This window comes from Rhinoraja longicauda, chromosome 2, assembly GCF_053455715.1.
Source record: "Rhinoraja longicauda isolate Sanriku21f chromosome 2, sRhiLon1.1, whole genome shotgun sequence".
NCBI classification, from domain to species: Eukaryota; Metazoa; Chordata; class Chondrichthyes; order Rajiformes; family Arhynchobatidae; genus Rhinoraja; species Rhinoraja longicauda.
This window is the reverse complement of record NC_135954.1, coordinates 65129626-65147565: the sequence shown is the minus strand read 5'-3', so window position 1 is coordinate 65147565 and position 17940 is coordinate 65129626. Positions and strand designations below refer to the sequence as shown.

At 40.3% G+C, this 17940-nt stretch overlaps 1 protein-coding gene across 4 annotated transcripts in view; it reads right to left on the bottom strand.

Moving 5' to 3' along the window:
• tent4a (terminal nucleotidyltransferase 4A) overlaps positions 1-17940 on the bottom strand; it is a 64211-nt gene that overhangs the window by 25618 nt on the left and 20653 nt on the right. For all 4 annotated transcript variants that reach the window (XM_078420208.1, XM_078420220.1, XM_078420227.1 and 1 more), the window contains exons 2-5: positions 6849-6972; positions 3954-4000; positions 414-534; positions 212-319 (exon numbers count right to left, since the gene is read on the bottom strand). In XM_078420208.1, the coding sequence (XP_078276334.1) occupies positions 212-319; positions 414-534; positions 3954-4000; positions 6849-6972 (400 nt within the window). The remainder of the gene's footprint in view (positions 1-211; positions 320-413; positions 535-3953; positions 4001-6848; positions 6973-17940) is intronic.

Genomic DNA, 17940 nt, shown 5'->3' with positions numbered 1-17940 from the left:
CTGCTGCGAGTAAGAATTTCATTGTTCTGTCTGAAAATCTTGGATTGACAATGATGGACCAAAACAATGAAAAACAAAACTGATGTTGCACGGATATCAATCTTCATACATAAGATACCGTCCAGCAGGTACAAACTTGTTCTTGTGCGTGTCATTATTTGCAATGATGTGGACACACATAAACATTACATGCAACAATTGTCATATTTACCTTAATAAAGTCTTTGATAAATTGAGCTGCCTTCACACCAGTTTCTACATTGAAACTGATATCAACTTTGACTTCTGTCTCCTGGTCAGTCAGTTTTATAATTGGCACCTGTAAAGTTGAGAATATGTTTCTTTCAAATCATGAAACACGGAGTAAATAATTTAAAAAATAAATGAAACAGAAATTTTCCTAAGTAACCTACTGTAGCTTTGTCAAGTACTTTAATAGAATATGGTTCAGCAATATTCCGTCTTCGTAATGCTTGTTCCAATAGTTGGAGAGGTGGGTTCTTCCATTTCCCAAAAACTACCAGGTCTATATCACTGTAAAGTAAAATACATTTTGAACAATTTAGTCATAGTAAATTGTAGTTATGAATTAACCTGTCACGGCAAGCCAACTATCATCCATGAGATGAGATCACTCACTTTCTCATTATTTATGTTTAAAAGTCAACTGAATCACCCATGCCTTCCAAATCCAATTATCATTTTTATTTAAAATTAGTTTTATTTAAAACTATCAGAAAATGGATAAATATGCATGCCTTTGCCTTGTTGATCCCTCCCAAGATCAAATGGGTCTTTTGCAACTGTCAGATTGAAGTGAGAGCGGCAAGTGACAGCTTTAAAGAATAGTTTTAGGAATGAACTGATGTTTGCCATCCAGAGCAGGAATCCCATTTGATTTGAGAATTCTTTTTAGTATTTCCACTCTATTTTAAAAACATTTTTACTTTAATTGATCATAATTCCAATAAGCACCATTACAGCTACCATTTCTCCTTAGATTGAAAACTCACTTCCCTTCAGAATGTTTTCCTCTCCAACTCAAACTTGTGGGGGAATAAGAGGATCTGTGTCCTTAAATGAACATGCACATTTCTCTGCCTTGACGGCTGTACTAACAATCAGTCCACATTGCTTCCCGAGGCTTTACAGCATGGATACAATCTGCACACAAATGCAGCTCTGCCTGAGAAAATGATTGCAAAATACAAACTTACAAATTAGGAGTCAAACTTGCTTCACTATTCAGTAAGATTACAGCTGACCTGATCGCAATCTCAAATCCACATTCCGCTGATTTCTTTCCTCCCCTTGCTTGTCAAGATGTATCTATGTCTGCCGTAAAAATATTCACGTCTAGACTTCCACCTGCCTTTTCAGCAAGAGTACCAAAAACATGACCTTCAGAAGATAAACCTCATTTGTGCCTTAAATGGGTAATCCCCAGTTCCATACTCTCTCACAAGAGTTAAAATTCTCTCACCATCCAATCTGTCAAGATCTCTCCATCCATTTTCAGTGTTCCAAACTCCATTAGATACAATCATGCCTAACCTTCCTCAGAAGCCAACCCACCCAATTCAGGCAGCAGTTCTGCAAATCTTCTCCGAACTACTTCCAAAGCATTTACATTGTTCCTTAAAAGACACAAATGTTTCACACAACCCTCCAGATGTGATATCACCGACACTCTTTATGGTTGATTCTAACCTCCCTATTTTGTATTCAGATGATTTCGCACAAAATAACAGTAGGCTTTACTAATTACTTGCAGTACCTAAAAGTACTTTTATGAATCATATATATTATCCGCATTAAAGTAATCATCAGCTTTTTGAACAAATATCAATTTCATAGCCAATTGAACAGGTGATTAGCATATGATCTAATATTGGGCCTATTTGCATGCCTTTTATAAGCAGCCACAGGCCTAAACTGAGGCTTCAACCTAATTCTACGAGTCGTACTGGAAAACAAACTCAAATGAAGCAGGTTTTGATACTGAATAAGTGATTTTAATTAATTTATTTCATCTTATCTTTCTTGCTGAAAGCCAACAAATCCTAATCAAAGTTTCAACTTATCAATAATCAGATGCATCGTTGCATCATAACTGCACGGAAAAAGGAAACACACTTCTTTAGTATAGGCTAATTGTGCAAGTATAAAGACCAAGAAACAACTTTAATGGCTTTAATGCCATATTAAACTATGTCCATGCAATTATTTAAATTTGTACCTTGCATGCATAATAGACAATTGTATGTTTACAATTAAATTTTTAAATAAGCACTTACAGCAGAGTAAAAATTCCAGCATAAAGTACATCTAATCATATGTCACTGTCTATAATATCTACGTTCATGCTTGTATGTACAACCCCGTTAGTTGCCAATTGTGGTTCAGCAAGAAGCTGCAAATTCTTTGTATTTTACATAGTAATACTCCATGTTGGCTGAAAGTTAAATGGTACTTTGCACTGTCAGAGATGTTGATCTTCAGATAACTTAAAGTGACACTCTTCACACTACCATCCTGTATAGTGAAAAGGACAAGGGAAGCAGCAGGATTTCTTGTCTTTACCCATGTCAATAAACGAGTTCGGTATCTTGACTGAGCATGCGCTGGTCATAGGTCGCAGGGGCTAAATATTCTCGCCGGGGCTAAATATTCTCGCCGGCTGATCTGCTGCGTGTATACAGACCTGCGTTTCAACCGTATTTTCTAGTTTTGCATCGTAGAGGTAAGAAAATACTGCTTTAAAAAGTATTAATTCAGTGTATTTATGGTTAATTTGTACTCTGGTAGGCACAAAATGCTGGAGTAACTTACCAGGACAGGCAGCATCTCTGGAGAGAAGGAATGGCTGACGTTTCAGGTCGAGACCCTAGAGGAAGGGACATTTCAGGTTGAGGCCCGACAGGTATATGCCGCCTCCCAGAGTAGATACGGCTCAATCCACACAGCCAGTGCTGCCATGAGAGTGGTCCCCGGGGCAGACGGACATATACCTGTCGGGTGCCGTTCCGTCAGGTTACAGGTGTTGCAATCGGAAATGCGCGGCGGGGGTGTGATCGAGGGAGCAAGACCCACACAACCAGCTACAGGGAACCAGCACTGGCGAACACTGCCTCTGCTGGCACCACCATCCCCGGGAGCGGCGTAGGGGAGGAGGAGCGAGGTTTGTGTGGAATGAGGGCGGGTTTGTGCATCGCCCCTGTCTACTCTGGGAGGTGACACAAATGTCATTGCCTGGGGTGGGAAGAAGCGCTGTAACCCACAATGAAGCACCAAGCGTGGGGATTTTTTAACGTGCAAGAAGGAGCTGTAGACTAGTTTACACCGAAGACACAAAGTGCTGGAGAAACTCAGCGGGACAGGTAGCATCTCTGGAGAGACGTAATGGCTGACGTTTCAGGTCGAGACCCTTCCTGTAGGGTCTCGAGCAGAAACATCAGCCATTCCTTCTCTCCAGAAATGCTGCCTGGCCCGGTAAGTTACTCCAGCATTTTGTGTCTACCGGAGTACAAATTAACCATAAATGCACCTAATTAATATTTCTTAAAGCTGTATTTTCTTACCAATCTCCGAAGCAAAACTGGAAAATACAGATGAAACGCAGGTCTGTATACACGCAGCAGATCAGCCGGCGAGAATGCTTAGGCCCTGCTCAGTCAAGATACCGAACTCGCTTATAAAAAGCTGCATGGCCTTGCCTGGGTCAGATTTTCTACATTATAACAGACAGCATGTTTTCAAATAACATAACTGTCAGTTTTAAAGGCACTTTGGGATATCTTGAGATTGTCATGGTTACAAATGGTTTACAACTACAAAGTCCTATTTATCCCTTTAAAAATCGTTTAATAAATGAGACATTAAAAAATTCTATTCAAAATAACTTCCAAAAACAAATTCTTTAATTGGTATGATGGGAGATAATTTTGACCTACCTGGTTGGGAGATAGAGACCCGTGCTGAAACTTCCAAAAATCTGAACCTGTAGATAAAACATATATTCATTAGTTTAAAAGATCACTTTTCATCCCCTGTACGGCAGAAAGACAAGGTTTAGCTTATCATTTTGTCTCGTATCATTTTATTGCACATGAAAGGCTAATTTGTTTGAATTTTTTGCTGAGATGCAAGTTTTTTTTAAGGGGAAGAATCAATCACCTCTCTCCAAATTAGTTAAAGGTAGCAAACAAATAAATAGGTTCAATTTGGGATACGTTGTTATACTGAAAAGAAACAACTATATTTAGCTTCCAATTAATTTCTTAAAGCATCATTACTCTCCAAATCTAACTTGCAGTAAGGCATCTAATCCTGCAGAGGGAAGGGACCGTCACTGATAAAGCAAGGGCTAATTGTGTCGATGGAACAATAAGGTTTGAATTCTTGTCAAGAATGTTTTATTGTAATATGTCCCAGATATAACAATAAAATTCTTACTTGCTGCAGCACAACAGAATATGTCAATACAATCTGCTGAGAATACTACTAACAATTAAGGATCCATGATATAACATTATGTCCACCATCTATCTATCTATATATATATATATATATATATATATATATTATATAACTAAAATTCTCATCTTGTTTATTACCCACTTCCTGTATGTTTGTTCCCTGTTTGTTTGTGCCGTATGTTTCCTCGTGCGGTTTTCATCCGGAAAAAAACGGTACATGACAGCGTAACAATTTCAGTCCCACCTTACTCGCCATTCCCCCGCGGTCTGAATAAATCTCCACTCCACCCCCCCCTCAACCTCTCCTCCCCCCCCACCCACCATTCCTCCTCAACCCCCTTTATATGCCCCCCCCCACCCTCCCTCAGCCGCGCCTGCAGGACCACGCTCAGCAGAGATTTGCACCCAACGGGTACACACCCGTCTAGTGGAGTATAAAAAGGATTAAGACACTTCAGGAAGGAGTTAGAAATTGGAAGTCAACTTCATCGTTGACTTCAGAAAGGAGAAGTTAGCGGCTGTTTTCTTTGGTAGGTTGTTGGTGGAGAGTGTTCGCTTCAAATTCCTGAGCATTAACTTCTTGGATGACCTGAACAAGCACATGGATCTAATTACAAAGCTGGCAGGCCAACCTCTCTATTTTCTTCGAAGTTTAGAGAGATTCGGCATGTCACCAAATAGTGTCACAAAGCTCTGCAGACGCAATGTAAAAAAAATATTGATTTGTTACATTGTGGCCTGATACACTCATTCCAATGACCAGAAACGCAACAGCCTGCAAAGAATGATGGACTCAGCCCAATCCATCATAGGTACTGGTCTCCTCACAATCAAAGGCATCTATACAAGACACGGTGTCAAGAAAACAGCATTTATCAAGGATCTTCACCATCCAGGCCATGTCTTCTTCTCGCTGCTCCCACTGGGCAAGAGGCATGGGAGCCTAAAGTCCCACACCATCATGTACAGGAGCAGTTACATTCCCTCAGAAATCAGATTCTTAAACCAACCATGCAACAGTAATCTGACCTCGACAAAGGAACACTATAAACCACCTCTTACACTATCAATGTTCAAATTGTGTATAATCCACTGCTCATGTTGTTTGGGTTGTGCCTGCGAAGTGGCTGCAGACGAGATTTCCATTGTGCCTGCACCTCAATGTCCTTATGCATTTGACAGTAAATAATTAATTTCAAAATTAAGAAAACCTGGCAACAAAACAATTGTGAACTCACTGCAATTTTAATAGAGTAATTAATTCGCATGTTTTTGAAATTATTACAAGATGGTTTCATTATCCACAGATTTTCCAATAAATTCGCGCAAGTTGGGTGGTTCTGCCACCCTATCCCTGACAATGTAATGCTGAGGCATTGAAAAGAAAGCAAGTGTGGGCAGCAATGATTCAGTGTGAGCAGTCTGCTTGCCATCAGCCCAAAAATCTGGACTAAAATCTGTTTTGCTAACATGTGCAATGCATGCATTTTTCAAAAATTGTTATTATTTTGGTGTTAACCAAAGACATCTGCTATAACTGAGTGCCGAAAAATGACAACCTAAGCCTTGACACGTTAATTTACTAACAAAAAGTTTTCCAATTTCACATTACTATATTTTTAAAAGCCTGGAAAATAATCTTGTTTAAATAAATAATCTTCTTTGAAAATTTCACCAAGTGTATTCATCGCATCAGTTTATTTGGTTAATGCTGGATAATTACATTTAGCTTAAATAAATCCAAACATTTCTTCCAATGTAATATTTGCAGTAATCTTTCATTACAATAATATGGAATCCCTATTTATTTCCTAAATGTACACTTAATTCCACATTTTTAGTTAGTTTAGAGATACAGCGTGGAAGCAGGCCCTTCAGTCCACAGAGTCCATGCCGACCAACGATCCCCTCACACTCACACTATCCTACACACATTCTAGGGACAATTTACAGAAACCAATTAACCTCCAAACCTGTACTTCTGGAGTGTGGGAGGAAACTGACGATCCCGGAGAAAACCCACGCTTTAACGGGGAGAACGTACAAACTCCGTAAGGACAAGCACCCAGTCAGGATCGAACCAAGGCAGCAACTCTACTGCTGAGCCATCATGACGTCTCTGAATATTTATGCGTATATGCATATAGAAATATATACATGTGCATAGAGAAATGCACAGAAAATGCCTTGCAATTCTGTAATTATGATCTGATATGATTTTTTTTTCTATTCAAGTCCAAATTTCTGTTTGGCAACGGGGCCAATTTAAAGAATTAAATCCCATTTACAAATTCTGTACTCCTCTCAGTGTAACAAATTAAAAAAGGAAATGAATTAGGTGGATATGTAGTTCTATATTGTAATACTCACATCAGCTGTGGGCCAAAGCTCCTTGATAACAGATTCTATTCGCTTTACTACCTCTTTACGCATTGTTTCCTCTTCGGGACGTGGTGACATGAAATTGTAGAAGTCCAAGACTTCTTCATGAAGTCTAAAAATGTAGTAAATTTAAATTAGCATTCTGCAATGAAATTACACTCACAACCTTTTATTTAAACTTTTATAAAAGTTTCTGAAATTTGAACAAAATAGTGGAAAACATTTAATAACTGCTATCATCACTTTATTACTTTATATATGCATGCATGTTTGGTAATCGCATATATTCCTTAAAATAGCTCAGTGTCATGTATGTAGAGCTAAGACACAACTACGAAAACCATGCCAAATAGCTATCTAGATTTTGTGAAGATCCCTGCAGAGGTTTGCCCACTACATCTAAAAAAGCCACTGTGCCTCTCGTGTCTCTATTTTAATTGGCACAGAGCCAGTTGGATACATTTCAGGGTCACAACGAGTTGACAACACCACAGTTAATTCTAGAGTATACATTCAGCACAACATCAACGATTAACAATCTGCTGAAGGAACTTAACAGGTCAAGCATCATCTGCAGACAGAAATAAATGGTTGACATTTTGGGTTGAAACATTGCATCTAGACTGAGAGGAGAAAACCAATATAAAGAGGGCAGACAGTGAGATGGAAGTGAGAGGTGATTGGTAGAACAAGGAACTGAAGGACATTGGGCAAATAGTAGGGAAGGAGGAGGAATGTATTTGTGATGTAGTGGTAGGTGGGTGGATGGAGGCAGACATAAAAAAGCAAAAAGGAAAAAAGGTGGCAGATGGAGGCAGGAGACGGGAGGGTGAAGGTCGAAAAACTGCTGGCTGCTTTGACGTGGAGGGTAAAATAAGGAGAAGTCTTTTCTTTTTTCAAGATCTTGTGATAGCACAGTGCAAAAGGCAGTTAGGGTATTGGCATGCTCCTCCTGCAGGATATAGGAATTCGGGGAGACCAGTCCATACATCTGTGGGACATGCCAAATCTGTGATGACCACCAAAAAAGGAAGTAGGCGGAGAGTGGAGGAATCCCATGACAATTTCTCTCCAAAACAGGTAGATTCTTTTGGAGGGTATGAAAACGAGACATCAAAGGGGACGCAGCTCAAAGAAAATGTAGAATAGATCATTGTTTGCTTGGGGAAGATGACAACGAAGCACACAGAGATAAAAATTTAATCAGGAGGACAGTCAAACTGGTCGGAGAACTAGGACGGGGAGGGATGGAGAGGGAGTGAAAGCAAGGGTTATTTGAAGTTAGTCAATATTCATACCGCAGGAGTGCAAGGTGCCCAAGAAAAATATGAGATGCTGCTCCTCCATTATGCGCTGGACCCCACTCTGATAGTGGAGAAGGCCCAGGACAGAAAGGTCAGTATGAGAATGGGAAGGTGTGTTAAAGGTTTTAGCAACTGAGAGATCATGTAGGTTTAGGAGGTGTTCAGCGAAGCAATCTCTGAACCTGCACGGAGCGAGACCATACTGGCCTTTCTATCCTTCCTTGACCCGTATCCCCTTTGATGTCTTGTTTTCACATCCATACCTCTGTATCTCCCTCTCCCCTGACTCAGTCTGAAGTAGGGTCTCGACCCAAACTGTCACCATTCCTTCTCTCCAGAGATGCTGCCTGTCCCGCCGAGTTACTCCTGCATTTCGCCTATCTTCAGTGTAAACCAATATCTGCAGTTCCTTCCTAAACGCACTCTTCTGAATACTGTTGGAGGGGCTAGGGGGAGATCATTCAGCGATGAGCCACAGCAATAGTCCTGTCAGTGGCATGACTCTGAGGTGCAGCAGGGAAGGGTGGGCAGACAGAGCAATTATGATAGGAAACACGTTCGTTAGGGGGACAGACAGGAGTTTCTATGGCTGCAAATAGGACTCCAGTATGGCATATTGTCTCTCTGGTGTCAGATGTCTCAGAGCAGATGCAAAACATTTTCAAAGTGGACGAAGAGGAGCCAGAACACGTTGGCACAAATGACATGGGTAGGAAGAGAGAAGAGGTTATGTAGAGCAAGAATAGGGAGTTAGCCAAAAGTTTAAAAAGCGGGTATTAAGCATCAGATTACTCTCAGTGCCACATGATGAGGAGGAGAGGAAGGGGAGGACAGGGCATATGAATGTGTGAATGAGGAGTTGGTGCAGAGGTGATTTTTGAACCACTGGGATCTCTTCAGGGGCAGAGGTGACCTGTACAAGAGGGTTGGGTTGCACCTGAACCTCAGGGGATCAAAACCTTGCAAGGAAGTTTGCTGGAGCAACTCAGGATGGGTTAAACTAGAGTGGCAGGGGGTGGGAAACAGAGCAGTTGGTCATCAAATGAATGAAAAAGTAAAGGATATGACCAGTAGATCTCAAAGGAAGGCTAGGCAGGGACAGGATAAGGAATATTGTAAAAATGATTGGCTGAAGTGTGTTCATTTCAATAAATGCAGGGAGCATTGCGAATAAAACAGATGACCTTAAAGCCTGGATCAGATTGACGTTGTGGCCAATATGGAGAACTTGGTTGCCAAAGGTCAGAACAGACAGCTCAATGTTCAAGATTTAATGTTTCAGTGAGGGAGATAAGTTGAGAAGTTAATTTACTAATCAGGGAGGACGTCTGAGGCACTCAGCTCGGGGCACATACTGGAGCGTACGTTCACTGAGGCAATTTGGGTAGAGCTCAAAAATAGAGTTGCAATCATTCGAATGGGATTATACAATTAACCTCCCAATAACCAGCAGGAGGGGGGAAATACATGTCGACAGATTATTATATATTTGCAAAAGCAACAGGGTTTCCGTGGTGGGCGACTTCAACTTCTCTAATTTTGACTGGGACTTACTCTGTGCAAAAGGCTTAGGCATGACAGAATTTGTTATGTGTGTTCAAGAGTGTTTCCTGAAACAGCGTGTGGATAACCCAATTCAAGGAAGGACCATACTGGACCTCAGAGGGAAATTACTTCAACGTTCATGCCATTGGGTTGTAGACTACACAGGTGGAATACACGGTGTTGTTCCTCGAATTTGCATTTCGACTCACCCTGGCAGTGAGAAGAACCCGAGGATGGACACATCTGTGCGGGAATGGGAAGGAGGATTGAAATGGTATGTAACTAGGAGCCTGGGATTGCCATTGCAGACAGAGAGCAGGTGCCTTACAAATCAGTTGCCTAGTCTGAACTTGGTGTCGCCAATCAAGAGAAGGCCACATGAGGGCACCAAATGCAGTAGGAGATATGTGAATTTTTGCCTCTGCTGAGATACATGGGGAGTAGTGAGGAAGGTGGTGCAAGAATAAGAGTCTGAAGTAGGGTTCCATTCCTTTTCTCCAGAAATGCCATCTGACCCACTCAGTTACTCCAGCTTTTTGTGTCTATCTTAGGGTCCAGACATGATCCAAGTGAATTTGAGAGCCAGGAGAAAGTTAGTAATGAAGTTGCTTAAATTGATGAATTCCATGGGAAGCAGGAACCAGTATAAATGCAGTCAATGTAACACAGAGAGAGCAGGGAGTATTGGAGAAGGGTTGGAACACTTTGTTTCATGTAGCCAATGTAAAGAAATGCGTAGTTGGGGTCCATGTGGGTGGCCATGGCTACACATTTGATTTGTAGGAAATTAAAGGATGGGAAAAGAGAAGTTAGAGTAGGCAGGAAGCAGAGGGGTGATCTAATGAAGAGGATGAGGAGTAATGAAGGTTGAGTACAGTCTTTTGCATGTGTACGGGAATCAAACACAAGAGTACACATGTTCAGGATGAGAGGGGAAACATTCAATACAAATATGAGAGATAACTGTTTTCATTCAGGTGGTGGTGGGCATATGGAACCAGCTATCTGGAGGTGGTAGTTGAGTCAGATAGTTTAACGGGTTTTAAAATGATACTTGGACAGGTACATGGATAGGAAAGGTTTAGAGGGATTTAGATGAGGCATCTTTGTCAGCATTGACAAATTGGGCCATGGGAGCTGTTTCTGTGCTATAAAACTCTAACCAAGTTTAGCCACGTGGATGAAATTGTTGGTCTAGGGAAATTATTTTCTCTTCTTTTAAGGTAGTAGGGGTATTGTAAATTATATAGAAATTTTAATAGAAATTTTAACACAGATGTTGCTGTGATTGGCAATGCACTGGATTAAAAGGAAAAAGCAATTTAAGAGCAACTTTCAACTGTGACCAAACCAAAGACATGGAGTGGGGAAAAAAATACCAGACTAAATTTGAGCACTCCAATCAATTATTCCTTACTCTCGGATTATGTAAAACACTGGCACTTCATTTGAAGAGATTGGCTGAGATCAACATGCATGATAAAATACAAAAACCGTTAAAAATTGACCACGGTAACATGGCATAATTGAAAACCCTTGATTGTTTGGATAACTCTCTTGAGAAGGAATGAGAGCAACATTTCAGTCACTGCAGCTGCATTTCTAACTATGGGGGGTCAGTGTGTGGGGTCATCTATACTGTATACGAAAACACAAAATTCTATTGTAGCACTAATATATGATTTCCACAATTTCAAAGCATGCAGTCCCTGATGAATTAAATATCCAAGTATAACTGAAATGCTAACATATTGTGAAAATTAGCATTTCTACTTACTACCAAATAGCTAGAAAGATCCTAAGACTTGTGAACATCTTACAGGTCAAATCTGGTCTACAAGTGCACAGGTCTACCACAGATTTTCTGGCAATTGGTGGTCCGGCACCTCCTTCAATCCGTGAAGGTTATGCCAGTTTGATTTCCCAAAATGCAACATCTCTCATTTAAATTAAACATCATTAGACATTACTCAGCCCCCCCCCGCTCAGCTGATGAAGATATAATTGTTCTGAAGAACAATCCATCAGTCTGAAGAAGGGTCTCAACCCGAAACGTCGCCCATTCCTTCTCTCCCAAGATGCTCCCTGACCTGCTGAGTTACTCCAGCATTTTGTGAAGATATAATTGTTGATAACTGCCATCACTGTGTACAAACCACCTAATTTATTGTCATCTGCAAACTTTCTAATCGTGCCTTTACATTCTCTTAAGTAGTTGATAAAGATGACAAACAGAAATGGGCTCAACACCAATTGTCACAGGTCTCTGATCCAAAAATAAAATCAATCTTCCACTACGACCCTCTGCTTCCTAATGTGAAGCCAAATCTGTATTCATTTACCAAGTTCCCCCTGGATATCATGCAATCTAACCTTCTGGAGCAACCTGCCATGTGAAACCTTAAAGGCCACACTGAAGTCCATATAGATTATGTCAACAGCCTTGCCTACATTATCGTCTTGCATTGTGTAAAACCTGTTCAATCACTGTGTGAGAAATACTGCCTCACACGTTTCTAAATTTTCCCCCTCTCTTTAAACCTATGCCCTCCAGTATTTGACCTTTCCACTCAAAGTAAAAGACAGATTATTTACCCTATCTATGCCTCAATTTTATATGCATTAGATCATCCCCTCAGCCTCCCATGATTCACTCCAACACTTTTGAAATGAGTCTCTTCAGAGAGATCCACTTTAAATAAAAGCTAGTTGCAATCAAAAAGCCCACATTTTCCAGCTGTACAATTGAAAGGCGAGAGCTTCAAGCTCCTCGGTATATATATTATCAACAGTCTGTCTTGGGCCAACCCCATTGGCCCACTGAAACTACGGCCATAAAAATCACACCAACGTCTTTATTTCAAGAGACTAAGGAGGTTTGGCACGTCTCCAACAAATCTTACCAACTTTTACAAATGCACCAGAGAAACCATACTATCAGATTGTAGTTGTAAGAAGGAACTGCAGACACTGGTTTAAACCAAAGATAGACACAAAATGCTGGAGTAACTCAGTGGGGACAGGCGTCTGGAGAGAATGGTAGACGTTTCGGGATGAGACCCTTCATCACAGCTTGGTTTGGAACAGATCTGACCAAGGCTGTTAAGATGTTGCAGAGAATTGTGGATGTAGTCCAGTCCATCACACAGACCCGACTCCCCACCATTGATTCCATCTACACTTCACGCTGCTTCAGAATGCAGCCAACATTATCAGCAACATTTCTCACCCCAATCATTCCCTCTTCTCTCTATTTCCGTTGGGCAGAAAAAACAAAAGCTTGAAAGTACTTATCAAACTCAGGAACAGCATCTTCCTTTGTTATCAGACTTCAGAACAATTCTCCCATAACTTAGGGTGTAGTCCTGATCTTCCCGTCTCATTACAGTTCCAGAGGAAAACAGTCAAATTTCCGTAAAGCTATAATGCTTTAGCATTATATTCTGCACGATGGTATTTTTCTCTTTGCTCTACCTGTTGTACGTGTAGAGCTTGATTGTACTTATGTGTAGCCTTATGTCAATTGGTTGGCATGCAAACGAATGCACTTCACTGTATCTCAGTACACATAATAAACCTCAATACTGCACTTCCATTTACTCTTGTAACCTTTCACTCCTTGCTTATAAAATATTAAACTTTACATTAAAATTTATCAAATGTTCTCTTTCCACTGCCCTTCGAGGAAGAGCTCCAGACTCACGACTCTCCAAAATAAAAAAATACTTATCTCAAATGGACAGCCCCTTATTTTTATAGGATTACCTTAGATTAAGATTCCTCTACAGTAACAACTTTTCCATATTAATACTATCTCAGGATATTACACACACCAATTAAGTACTTCGTCACTCTAAACTACAACAGGTAGCCTGCCCAACCTTTTCTGCCATTCGAGCAATCAGTGCAGTAAACTTCTGAACGACTTCCAATTTCTATAAATCCTGTTGAGACTAGAATTGAACACACTATTTTAGATGTTAATATTCCAATGCCCTGTAGTCGCCAAAATAAAGTCTACGCAAACCTTCTATTTTCCTTGCAACAAACAATATCATTCTGTTGCTTTCCTAGCTTTACTGTTCTTTAAACTGTACTGTGGGGTCCTTCATTGTCCCCCAGCTCTGCAAGGTTCAACGAAATACATCACACAGGCTTTTCAACATTCAAGCTGATCTCAGCCCTGCAAAGTCAAACTGGCATCTGAGAATGGCATTTGGTGGGGTACGCTGTCCAAAGGATTTCAAGGAACAGTTAAACTCAAACATATTAGTGACCACCGAAGATACCTCAATCACATCTGCACTTCCTCAAGTAGATTTCCCATGAGAATGTACTCAAACACAGACATTCAGTATCCTTAATTGCTCTGTTTTTTCTATACTAGTCAAGTATAAATGGGGGTGGCTGACTCGATTTTCATGATGTATTGAGAAAACCGAAGTAACTTCATTGACTACTTCCGAAACAGTTGAAAAATCACAAACACTCCTGAAACTATGGGTTTGCCTACTAAATAATCCTCAAGAAATGCTGCTTTCTCCAGACATGATATTATTTATTCTCCGAGTTTAACATATTATCTGGAACAAATCAAACACAGATCCTGAATTTTGGTGAACCAACAGATTCCTCATGCATTCATACTGATTCCCCACCAGATGTTACAAAATACTGGTAGTATTTTACGTAGATAATCCCCACAAACCCACTTAAGTCCAGTTGTTCCAATGCCAATAATATCCATGAGACACAAAAGTGCAGCAAACCCCAAGAGCAAAATGCAAACCTCAGTTAAGAAATGAGGAATTTGCTGAATGAAACATTGTTATCACAAATCACCTACTTACTGATGAATTAGGAAAAGCCACTTTACTTCTGATCTATCAATCTTATTTTTTAAATTGATCTATTTTATCCTAGAAATTCCTTTCCTTTTCAACTACTGCTATAACAATGTTGCAGATCACCATAATTTTTATTTAAAAGCCCTATGATTACAATCTTCCAACTAGAGTGTTTTGAAATGGTATTTGAAAGACATTTTCATGTGTGATTCTGTGCAAGTTTGAGCAAGCTTTTTTGCTGATATGTTAGATCAGCAGCTGCAGATACTTGGGCCTGTAGCTATTATTTCAGAAGCCAGTCCTTAATGAGAAACAAGCACAAATTAGAGAAATAATATAAGGAGCACCCTTCTACCCATACAAGAATGTTCATGCTCAATAAATTATGCTCTAATGATGAGAGAGGAGGTGGAATGATTGGATCTGAGCAGGCCGAAGAAAACATTATCCACAGGAGAAATATTCTCTAGCTAGAGAAACTATTTTGACCTTCTAGGGCAATAGATAAACTTTTCTCCACACAGATTAATCCTACACAAGAGCAATCTGTGACTGAGCACTCAAAGATCCTTACAACGTGTAAAAATTAGCACGCTTGCCATATGTTCCTGAAGGCTTAAAAAAAAAAGACAAAAAATTCTCCCAATCATAAACTTAGATAACTTCCCAAGCACCACAAATTTAAATCAGCTCATCTCTGAACTTCTGAACCTTGGCCTTGGAGCCTTCATCTGCAACTGGACGTTGGACTTCCTGGCTGTGCTGGTTGTAATTGGTCACAACCTTCACCCAACATTCCTACACCCTGCCCCTCCTCCCTGGTGATCCTCAGGGTTGTGCACTCTGCCCTTTGCTCTGTTCCATGTATGGTCGTGACCAGTGGTGGGTCGATTGGGTCAATTGGCAGTGTGCATCAAGTTTCCTGATAATACCACTGTTGTTAGCTGGATCAACAATGAGACAAAGATATGCTATAAAGCAAATTTCCATAACATGAAATGGGCATAATGCGAGTGATGAATTATTCATAGCTGCACACAGCATGGAAACGGATCATTGGGCCCGCCTTGTCCACACCAACTGAGTTGGTATACTGGGCTACATCCACTTGGCTGCATATGACCCATTGCCCTCTAAGCCCTATCTATCCATATCTCTCTATCCAAAAGTCTTTTAAGAGTAATTCTATAACTACCGTTGGCAGCTCATTCCAATTGCAGACCACCCTTTGAGTGAAAAGGTTGTCCCGGAGGTCCCTCTTAAATCTCTCCCTTATCATCATCTTAAGCTATGCTCTTTAGTTTTAGAATTCTCCAATCTGGGAAAAATATTGAGCGTTCACTTTATCCCTGGCCCTCGATATCTTATACACTTCAAGATTCCCCCTCGCCCCTCAGCCTCTTATAAAAGTTCCAGCCTATTCAACCTCAAACCCACAAGCCGAGTGACATCCTAATAAGGCTCTTCTGCACCCTTTCCACATAATGACTTTTTTTTCTAAGGTTGGGTGACCAGTACTGCACACAGTATTTCAGATGTGATCTCATCAAAGACTTAAGCAGCTGCATTATGATGTCCCAACTACTGTAAAGACCATTCCCAAAGAAGGCAAGTGGGCCAATTGCCTTCTTTACCACGTTGTCCACCTGACACTTCAGTTTTGGGGAACTGTCAATCTGTACTCTTTCCTGCAGCATTCTCCAGGGCTCTGCCATTTACTATGTCCTGCTCTGATTTGACATACCAAAGTGCAACACACCTCACTTATCAGTTAAATTATATTCGCCATTCCTTGGCCTATCTTTCCAACTGACTTAGATCTTGTTGAAAACTTAGATAACCTTCCTCACCGACTACTATACCACCAATGTTGGTGTCATATGCAAATTCACTAACATTCTTAACTACGTTGTCGTCCAAACTGTTAATTTATATGGACCCAACAAAAAAACCCTGCATGTACATCATTGGTCAGAAGACTCCAATCAGAAAAAAAACAGCCCTTCACAACTACCTTTCAACTCCTTCCTCAAAGCCAATTTTGAATTCAATTGACTCGTTCACTTTAGATTCTGTGCAATCAAATCTTCCAGATCAGCCTATCATGCGGGAGCCTGTCAAAGGCCTTTGCGAAAATCCATAGAAACTATCCTCGGTGACCTTTTCACAAAACTCCATCAGATTTGACAGACATGATTTTCCATGCACAAAGCCATGCCAACTAATCAGTGTGTGCCAATTTATATCCTGTCTTTAAGAAACCCCTCCAACAACTTTCTCACAACTGACATCAGGCTTATCAGCCTGTAGATCCCTGGCTTGTACTTGTTGCCTTCTTAAATAACAATATAACATTAGCCAGGAAATTCATCCGCAGCAAAAGAAATATTCCTCAGTAAAAAATGGTCCAAAAGTATTCATTTCATATTACCCCATCCTTTGTGACGCTACATAAATATGGCCATGCTGGTCTTTAAGCGGACTTATTCTTTCCGTAGCCACGCTTTAACTCTTAGGATTTTTCTTTAACTTGCCTGCCATCTCCATTTCACAAGGAATGCTATTTGTATTACAGAGACCAAATAACACAATTTTAATTGGAAATAGAGAGCCACTTACAAATTAATTTGGAAATTGACAAGCAGAAAACAATTTTTGGATTTCAACAATAGAGGGAAAACCCCGTTTCCTCAGTAATAAGACACCACCGTCTCTTAAGAACATATCTACTACTTTCACCACTGGAGGCCAGTGAAATTAACAAGCATTCACTTCTATTGACACTTGTGCAACAATGCTATTAAACAATGTAACTTATAGCCTTTAATATGATAGTAACAACAATAAACTAATGTCTACTGAAAAGACAATTACATTTGGGAGGAAGAACAACAGTGCCTGTCAGAGTTGCCCTACTGTATTTCCTCTGCCCTATCCATCCTTCCCATCAAATTCGCAAAAAAGCAAACCTTTTTTTCTCTTTTATAGTTCTAATGGTGTCCTACCTAAAATATTAACCGTTTCCATTTTTCACAGATGGAAGACAGCGCCAATCCCTTGATTTCAGATTCAGCATTCTCAGGTTTAGGTTTAGGAGAATTTAAAAAACTTTTGCAGGTTATTCTAACAGATCAGATATATTATTCATAAATACAATGAAGTCAAACTCAAATACAAAAGATAAAGCAAAAGGGAAGATACAGAATGCAGAACAGTTCTCAGCATGTGTAGGAAGGAACTGCAGATGCTGATTTAAACCGAAGATAGACCCAAAAAGCTGGAGTAACTCAGCGGGTCACACAGTTTCTCCAGAGATGCTGTCGGACCCGCTGAGTTACTTCAGCTTTTTGTGTCTATCGATAATTCTCAGCATTATAGATCAAT